The sequence below is a fragment of the Amphiprion ocellaris genome, chromosome 4, assembly GCF_022539595.1.
Source record: "Amphiprion ocellaris isolate individual 3 ecotype Okinawa chromosome 4, ASM2253959v1, whole genome shotgun sequence".
Taxonomy (NCBI): Eukaryota; Metazoa; Chordata; class Actinopteri; family Pomacentridae; genus Amphiprion; species Amphiprion ocellaris.
Window position 1 is genome coordinate 12,284,072 of NC_072769.1, and position 9,638 is coordinate 12,293,709.

At 37.7% G+C, this 9,638-nt stretch overlaps 1 protein-coding gene across 1 annotated transcript; it reads left to right on the top strand.

Annotated features, from left to right (window-relative positions):
• Positions 1 to 596: 596 nt before the first annotated feature.
• jpt1a (Jupiter microtubule associated homolog 1a) lies at positions 597 to 8,665 on the top strand. Its single transcript, XM_023292066.3, has 5 exons — positions 597 to 787; positions 2,371 to 2,513; positions 6,169 to 6,266; positions 6,574 to 6,601; positions 7,127 to 8,665. Exons 1-5 carry the CDS (start codon positions 732 to 734, stop codon positions 7,261 to 7,263), a joined length of 462 nt encoding a protein of 153 aa, XP_023147834.1. The 5' UTR covers positions 597 to 731; the 3' UTR covers positions 7,264 to 8,665.
• Positions 8,666 to 9,638: the final 973 nt, after the last annotated feature.

The following is a 9,638-nucleotide window of genomic DNA, read 5'->3' on the forward strand; positions in this document are numbered from 1 at the left end:
ATTCTGCTAAATGAAATTGTAAATTGGATTCCTCTGATAACTATAATCACATACAAGATGGATTTCGTCACAAACTGCTTCATTCAAGGTTTATTTTCCCAGTATCAATTCTAGATATTTTTACAGACTGAAACCATTACTTTAATACCTGGTAATTATTGACCCTGGGGTCAACGTCACAGTATATGCATGACACATAAATAATTTGTCCAATCATAGACACGATCAATGTGCTAGGATCCAATCATTAAGGAAGCTGCACTCTTGTGGGCGGTCCTTCGGCTGTGGTCGCGTCCACACTTCTGTGTCAAATGGCAGAAAATGAGCAGGGAAAGACCGGAAATAATAAGAGTTTGACTTCAAAGTTTAATCCAAGTGTGGGACTTCACTCGAGTCATTGATTATAAAGAAAAAAATCCGTAACTGAATACTGTGTATTTTCATAGTATGTTTGTATACGGCTTGATTTGACATATTATGGCCGTTAACAACGCCGTAATCTGTACTAGTAATTTTCGTGTATCTTATTTTGAAAATCTACCCGGACGTGAGCTATCTAATTATGGCCGACTTGACGCTCAGACTGGCTGCAGGTTGATTTAGATGATTGGGAACCACCAGCTAGGATAGACAATGATGAGGTGGTGATACACTGCTAATGAAAGTGTAATTCTCGTGTATCCAGACAGATTTATAACTAGTGTACGACATCTTTTGTTTTTTTTGAAAAAATGACGACAACCACGACATTTCAAGGGATGGAGCCCGGTGCTAAAAACAGTTCCAGGTAAAAGGCGTCGTTCAGACCGTTTCCTAACCGTTTAGCCACCATGAAGCCAACAAGTCCAGCATCCTTTGACTTCAACCCTACATAGGTTATCGTAAAATATAAACCACCTCTGTTCTGCCCAATTCATTTAATTGCTACTTAAACGCTTCGAAATGGTTTGAAACTAAGCGTGGGACGAAGATACGTGGATAAAGCTCAGCACCACACCTTCCTGTTTTGTCCGTTAGGATGGACCATTTCTAACCAAGCTAGCTGTCTAGCGAGATAGCATGCATGTACCCTCCCTTTTGTGGAGAAGCTGCTTAGCTAGCAGGTACACACCAGGCGGCTCGGTGATGCTTTCTCTGTAGGCCTTTCACGTTTCCGTGTTTTATGCAGTCTTTTCCTCCATTGGTTTCTCATCTTTATTGCACAGAAAGGAAACATCATCTCTGTCACTCCAGGTGGGTGGGGTCCCCCGTTTATTTCAGATGAGTTACCGAGATGATCAGTGAGGTACAATAAGACATCCTCCAGTCTGTCCTGCATATGGTCTCATGGAGCCGAGGGCCATGTTACAGCTGGCCACACCTGACGTTAACCCGAGCTACATGCTTGTTATATTCCATTGGTAAAGATGCAGTAGATGTGTCGAGCAGTCCACAGCAATTTTAGGGATACTGAAGCTACAATAATGCAAATTAATAATCCATAATGTTTAAATGAGGGGAGTTTTCAGGAAGTTATTACTAATCTTGGGCAAGTCCATATTAGCACAATAATGAACAATGCGATTAATACAAAATAGAAAAAAGTAATTCAGAAGAAAAAAAGACATATTAAAAATGGGTAAAAAAAATAACATACAATGCAATATTTATCCCTAGGATATACATCCACTTGCTAGTTTATTCAGGCACACCTGCGGTCTTAATTCAGCAGTCTTAGTAAAACATTTTACTTTTCTGGATGTGATTTTGGAGGCTAGAAATTGCGGTACTGTAAAATTAAGCTGCCTTATATTGAGGTCATGTGTAATCTTCACTTGCTATAAAATGATGTGATAAAATACTATAAATACCAGTGTCATTGCTACACATGACACCAATTTGTAGCTAACACTGTTGGAACTCTTTATTCAGCACAAAGTGTGGGTTCAACAGCAGTAGTCTACATATTATTCCCAGCATATACATCAGCACATTACAAGGAATGATTTGGTCAGTCCTAAGCATTTCTAATATCGAAATATGCACTACATGACCCTTTTAACTCAGCCAGGATAGATTTGTCTTGTCTTGTCACTTCAATCTGACAGCCCAACAATACTGCAGCCACCTATATTAGAAAAATAAATTTGTGGCATCTAGTCAGCACATTATTCACAAAGGGCAGCACATTATACATTGACTTTAAATAAACTAGACCGACCTTTGTTGGCTCGAGCGTGAATATTGAATAATTTGTCATTAGTTAATCCTTTATATCTTTAATTTGAGTCACAACATTTAATTAGGGTTTTTTTAATAAATAATTGTAGAATCGCAAGGAACAACTCCTATCCACCTTTTGGTGACTGTGTCATCTGTCTCTTTTTCCAGGGTTTTACGCCCTCCTGGTGGTGGCTCCAACATTTCACTTGGTGCAGATGAGGAGAAGCCTCCTGTCCGAAAAAACAAGATGGCCTCCAGTGTTTTCGCTGAGCCAGAAGACCCCTATGCTAATCGAAGGAACAACCCACCAGGTACAGTTCACCTCACCTGCAAACATTTGTTGCTTTAGTGTGAAGGCTTACAGTTAAATTTGTCATATCCATCTTATTTTGACAGTTTACCCCAACTTCTAAGAATGGTGTAATTTAAAAACGAAACCAGACCACAAAACTCATGGTAACAAAGAATAAGTCTCAACATATTCTTTTGTTTTGAAGATACAAGAGTTTATTTTCTTGCTTCTGGCTTAGACACATCGCTTGCCTGCACAGGTTGCTCAAATCTCAGACAGCACTATATTAAGCTGTTTGCAGTGATGCTACTCAAAATAACAGAATGGAATGCTCAAATGATGAACGATTTCTCTTTCAGGCTGTCACTGCACGTTAAACTACTGGTGTTTCTCTACTGCCAAAGTTCTTGTTCGATCTCAGAGTTTATTATTGAATTAAAAAATACATGTCTTTCACAGAGAAATGTTAGATTTATCTTACTATGGCATTTTTTCCTGTCCCGGGGTTTCCAGCCCCTCTTTAAAAGTGGTATCACACACAGCAAAATGTGACTGAAAGAAGAAGTGAAACATGATGATAGGCCTGTATATTTTATCTGGTTTGCTGTTCCCAGTTTTCCTAAATAATTTTTTATTGCCAAGCCACATGCACACACACACACAGACAAACAAACAAATAGACAAGTGAATTTCTTTTAACTAAACACCTCTTATACAGCAAATGCAAAAATTACAGTAAATGTTGGTTAAACTTTTCACTGCTGACTGGGATTCCTGATATATAGTTTTACTAGCTTACCTCTGTACTGCTGACAAGCCTTGACATGTCGGCTGTCAAGCAGCCCTATAAAGCCTCCTGGCCATAGCAGTATAATGGTTTGTAAACATTACCACCAATTGCCACTGAAGTAACTCTACTGTCTACTGTAAAACCAAGGATCTCAGAGTCTGTCATGTGCATTTTTTGATTTTGTAGAGATCAACCATTAGAGAATTTAACTGTGTCATTTTAGGAAATGTCCAGAAGTCCACTGATTTGGTACAACTATAAGAGCTCATTTTGGTACCTTTAACTACATCTGGCTTTTTTAAATTCATCAAAGGAGGAATAGTGTGACATAACAGTCCCAGTAGCTTGTTTGTTACTGACATGTTAAGTACAAGGGTGAAGTGATTATTGTGCAAAAAGGAAAGCATGTTTTGAGTTGCAATCCAAATGAGAATGTAGTCATTTGAGTCATGTATGACAGACAAGCCACAAAAAAATCCTCTGTGATTTTCCTGTTATGAATCTATGGCTATTTGCACAACAATTCTAAACTTTGTAGGTGTGGCGTTACATTAGAATGCAATGGTTATCACCATCAAAGAAATTAGAAAAATAATTTATTATCAGTGTTATCCTTCTTGACACAGTAATGTATAACAGCCTCAGTAAATTTCCTAAAACAGAAGGCAATGAGTTTTTTTCTCTTTAAACAAAGTCCTTTTTTGGTCTTCCGAGTAACACATTAACACCTACAGAGGATATTTAGAGAAATTCTGTGTAGTCACAGTCAATGTATTTTAATGCTTCAACGAGTTTCCAACTGACATTTCCTACTTCCTGCTTTTACTTCTCACATTCAATGATGATATGAAAGCTGATGTGCTACAGCCATACAACACTTCTCAATTCCTTCTTTTACTTCTTTAGTTTATTTAGAGAAGTGAACATCTCGTCCTGACATACTTTAAATATGTATTAAATACAATCAGAATGACTTTCCAGGGGTTCTTCCTGGTTCTTGATTAGCACAATCTATTTGGCAGTAGTAAAAAAAAAAGAACACATTATCTAAGGATCATATTCATTTATAACCTTGTTGGACTTCCTTCTCAGGATATCTAGATGTGAATATACCATCTGTTCCAAAGACAACACTTACGAAACATTGCATGTATCATATCAGAAGTCAACCCGTCCTGAACCTGTAATAAATAGGCCATGATTTCTGTTTGTGACAAGTACTGAAGTCATTCCAGTAGTGTATTCAGGATGCTCATTGACTTCTAAAACTCACATTTTCCACATAAATGACTTGAAGCTACTCTACACAAACTATACGAACTACATATGATAGCAAAATGTGACACAAAATCTATAGTTTTATAGTATAGTATTTTCTTATAGGTGATTCCTTGCTTACAGGGAATCAAAAGGTAGCTTTGGATTGTTGGGTTCTCTATTCTATGTTTAAAATTCACAAGGTCTTTACCTTCCTATGTGAAGTGCTATGAGATGACATCTGTTGTGAATTGGCACTATATAACTAAAACTGAATTCCTATGGACATCAAACACCTCAAAATGGATGCATTAGAAAAATATTTTAAGAACAGCACTTGATTTAATATACTTATTTACATGACACCTGTATGATTTCCATAACTGTTGACAACTACAAGAAAGTTCTTTTTGAAAGGTACATAGATTCTAAACTCCCCCCAAAAAATCAGTTCTGTGAAATGATAAACATCAAAAATGCATTAAAATGTTTGCAGTGTGAGCTGCCCTAGACTCTCTCTTCTGTCTGTCAGTATCCAGATAGTTGCTGTGAGCTGAAACCTTTTGGAATGATCAGTAGTCCCACTCACATGCCGATTGACAGCAGTTCTGAGTAGCCTTATTTAGTCTGAAAATGACAAGTCTGTGAATAAGGGTATTGAAGACAAAGCAGAAATGCCCTTTGTCTGAGAAGAAAAAGAGCCTACATGGCAGGGCATAACTACACATCATTATTAAAAAAAATAATGTGACTGTGAATAGAGTCATTATAACTATGACCTTTACTTCGAAAGTGAAGCTTCAGAAATCCTAAAATCCCCCAAAGCACAAAATAAAATTAATAGTAAATGTGTTGGAGGCACTTTCTTACAGAGAAATTTCTGGTATGATGTAGGTCATAGGGTCATGTCGTCATTAGCCGATAGGGCATTTCCCCTCGTGGGATCTTAATTTCCCATTGTTGTTTGCCAAAAAGTATGAATCAATCACAAGATCCTCAGTTATGTTTAAACACATTTCATTTTAAAGTGACACTGTACACACACTAAAAACTATGGTACTCTGAGTACAACATTTGGAGAACTTTGTGCATGAAGATTGTAGCCCAAGTATAGCAGCGGTATTTCCTGTTAATCACTGAGTAATTGAAGATAAATAGACAGTTTACATTTTGCATAATGTGTATTTGCTTTCAGTTTTAATTTATGTGTTTTTAATCAGAAATGATTTTGTGTTTTGTATTTGTACTTAATTTATCACATTTTTAGGCCTCACTTGAGGTTTTTGGCGCTAAGAAGAATATATAGCATCAACAAAACAACATCAAAGATTTCTGTTATCAAATTTCTTGTGTGAATTATACTTTGTTCTACTCTGTTTACTATATTATCGTTTAAGACGAAATTACGTAGGCTCTATTTCACAGGATGGTAAAGTATATAGTAAATCTGAGATGTGGTTTCATCTGCCAATGATGGGTCTTTAAAACAGTCTCTATGTTGTGTCAAGGGATAGTAGTGTTGATGTCTTGACCCGTCTGTCTGGTTGAAATAACTTAAAACACAATGTACATTCATGGGATGTACAGTCTTATCTCTCTGAGCCATGATGTGTCCTTTCTGTTCCAGGTGGGAAGCCCACAGGTGTGCTGTGTGGTGAGCCGTCAGCCCCCCTGAGGAGAGGAGGAAACCACACCACCAATCACTCTGGAGATGCCCCTGCCACAGTAAGATCACGCCTCAGATCATGAGTTGTGGAAAGAAATGAAGTGAAACCTGAAGTCAGACAAACAATGAGGGAAGCAAACGAGGTCAAAAGGATTTAATGCAATTATTTTTGTCTTAATCTCATGAAGATAGCTTGTGTAGTAATAACAACAAAACGAGACATTACTATTATTTAGGTATTAACTGCTTATATTTCATGAGTCGGTCCATCAGAATTTTTTCATCAAGTCTAATGACTGTACAGAATTTCCTTTATAAGTGCTGGCTGATGAATACTGACTCTTCTTTTCTGCTTGTGCTTATTAGGATGGAGAAAACTCTGTACGCGATCATGGTAAGAATCTGCTTTGATCACATCACCCACTTACAGAGCTCCCTGTAGCCCACCTGTTGGCACATTTCTTTAATATAATGCGTACAACGCATGCACAGAAAGGAGGGAAACGAAATAAATGATAGATTGGGAGGCAACTAAAATTATTTACCACTCACAATTTGTAGCAGTTTTAAAACAATTGGTGATGGTTATTTTAATATTAACTGTTTTTTTGACAGCAGCAATACCAAAAATGTGTCTAATAGAGTATGGAGAACTGGATAAAACCAGATCTGTGTGTACCTTTGAAAACAACAAAGCAAAAATGAACATTTTAGATGATACACCTGTAGCAGTTGAAAGCCAGAAGCCTGCCACTCCCACATAATGTGGTTACTCGGTATATGCTTAGTATTCCCTCAGGCCAAAGTGTGCACTAAAGACTGTTTTCTTTGAACCAGACAAGCTTCTGAAGGGTGTGGTCTGAAATCATAGTGACTGTTGTCATGTTGTTTTCTTGCATGTTCCACCGTGTGTGAGCAGAAATCAGTGCTGCTGAGCCTGAAGCAGCTCCAGAGCCGCAGCAGGAGGAGGCCCCTCAGGCCGAGGAAGCTGCTGCAGGTCTAGCGTCCGGCCGCCGAAATCCCCCAGGGGGCAAATCCAGCCTCATCCTGGGTTGAGTGCCACTCGACTACCCCTCCTTACCTCCAGTCGTCTCTGAACTCATCTGTTCCTTTCTCTTTTTGTTTTTCTTTTCTTCAAAACAAGAGCCCCCCCAGCCCATTTGTCTGTACCGCAGGAATCCTCTGATGTCCAGCAGACACCAGTTCTCCTCCACATCCCCAAGTGCATTGTTTTGATACCTCTTTTTTGAAAACTGTTTTGTACTGTTTTTATTGTTTCATTTTGACAGAAGCACTTTATGTATTTCTATGTATATGGTTCAAAGTCTGCCTTTACCCCTGAAATGCATTAGACCTGCCAGGAAGGGCACAAGGCTCACATTTCTCATATCAACCAATGGTAAATGTCCCCTAACTTTATTGCCACAGCAGAAGCTGTAGGTGATTATACAAGCAGTTTGTAGAACACAAGCAAAGAAAAAAAATCTTTGACACTGTGTTCGTTTTTGACCCATCTTGCATGCATGTCCGGTCCTTAACGTATGAATGTGAGAAGAAACATAACTGTGAAGATTTTTTTTAATATATATATAATTTAACATGTTTGTTAGTTGTTATTTTGTGGACTAACTGTTGTACTGTTGTTGCATGATGTTGGAATCTTTCTACTGATAATAGTATTATTACCCACAAAAATTGCTGTAATTGTGATCTGAAAGATGCAGACATTTGTCTCCTGATGATTACTGTAGGTCCCATGCCCGGTAACAGAGTTGGAATAAGCCTTTTTTATATTGTAGTCACTAACCTTAGATTACTGTAACCCCAGTGCCGGTTTTAAGTGCCCCATGTTTTTATAGGTAAAATTTACTCAAAAATTTACTCTGAAGTGCGCCTGTTTGAGTGTTAGGCTACAACATCAAACAAGGTTGGGTTTCCTGATTTCATCCTACGAGTATCACAAAGACCGATGTGTTGTTTTTTTTTTTTATTTCTTTTTGTTTTTCAATTGCAAATCAATGGAATGTTGTTGGTCCTGACTCTGAAGTGTTTCTGGTAAACCCATCCTAGATTTGACAAGTGACCTTATGACAGCCCAGCCTTCTTTTTACCCTTTTAACCCCGTATACATTTAATATTTCTGCTCACTGGAAATCTCGAACAATCTTTTTGTATGTTTCCTGTGACATTATTTAAACCAAAACTCCTTCCTGCTTCTGCTCTGTTAAGTCACGTGCATGACTGCTGCGTCCACCAGTTGTCATGCACGAAAAGCTACATGTCTTTCCTGTGGTGTCATTTTCTTTTCCTTTTCTTTTAAATGTATGTAACGATGCAAAACGTGTCAGTTTGCATTCTCTACCAGTTCCTGTTGCTGGATATAAGTCACTGCAGAAATTTGAAAATCAAGGAATGGCACAAGAGGAAATTAACATTAAAAGTCAATTTTGACCATTGATAGCATTTGCTGTATGATTTCACTCGATTAGGATCATTTTAATGCTTTTTAAAGGATATTTTAGACTAAATAGACTACAGGAAATAGCAAATTGACTTACTGCTGAGGCCTCACATTGAGTCATCTTTCAATATGTTTTATTTAAAGTCATGACTGGATTTTATCATCAGATCATTTAACTTTCACTAAAAGCAAGTTAATTACAGAGAGCAAAAAACTTAAAAGTTTGTATGTATGTACAGGTTTAAAGACCTCCACTGTGGAAAAAATGTGAGGTTTTTTTTAGCGTTGCTAAGGTGCAAATACATTTTGAACACTGAAAGACTTGTGATGGTTAAAATAAGTAATTAACATGGATGACCATTTCCACCTTGAAACAGTAGGGGCGCTCATGACAAATTCTGTGAACTTGTAGGGTGGGGCTTTTTTGTTTGAACACATGGTTGATTCACACCAAAGAAAACTGAAGGAAGGAACTGTAGTTTTTGGGCCTTGTGCATTGGCTTAATTTTTCAGCCTTGGAGATTACCACTTGGTAGCATAGAGTAGGTTTCCAGTGTTCGAGCAGAGTCACAGGTGAGCTGGTGTGCTCCAGCTGCAGCAAACAGTGAAGAGCTGGGTTTAACTTGTCAGCAAATTGTAGAATATGTAATGATTACATTCACATGTAAGCATTTTAAGACAAGCCAGGAATTATTCTGTGGACAAAAGCCTATAAATATGCAACTTTTATACATAGACAACAACTTGGAAGTGCAGTTTTTGGGACTTCCACACTGGCCTATTTTTTTCAGCCTTGGAGATTATCGCTTGTTAGCATAGTTTTACGGTTTTGAGCAGAGTAGCAGGTGAGCTGGTGTGCTCCAACTGCAGTGAATCTCTGTCTCTCTCTCTCTCTCTCTCTCTCTCTCTATATATATATATATATATATATATATATATATATACTTATTTTAATTTTCTTTTATATATA

Excerpts from the sequence above, each read along its gene's own strand:
- jpt1a (XM_023292066.3), top strand. The coding sequence starts at position 732 with ATGACGACAACCACGACATTTCAAGGGATGGAGCCCGGTGCTAAAAAC. Across the intron at positions 2,514-6,168 it reads TCGAAGGAACAACCCACCAG|GTGGGAAGCCCACAGGTGTG; the intron begins GTACAGTTCACC and ends TTTCTGTTCCAG. Across the intron at positions 6,267-6,573 it reads CTGGAGATGCCCCTGCCACA|GATGGAGAAAACTCTGTACG; the intron begins GTAAGATCACGC and ends TGTGCTTATTAG.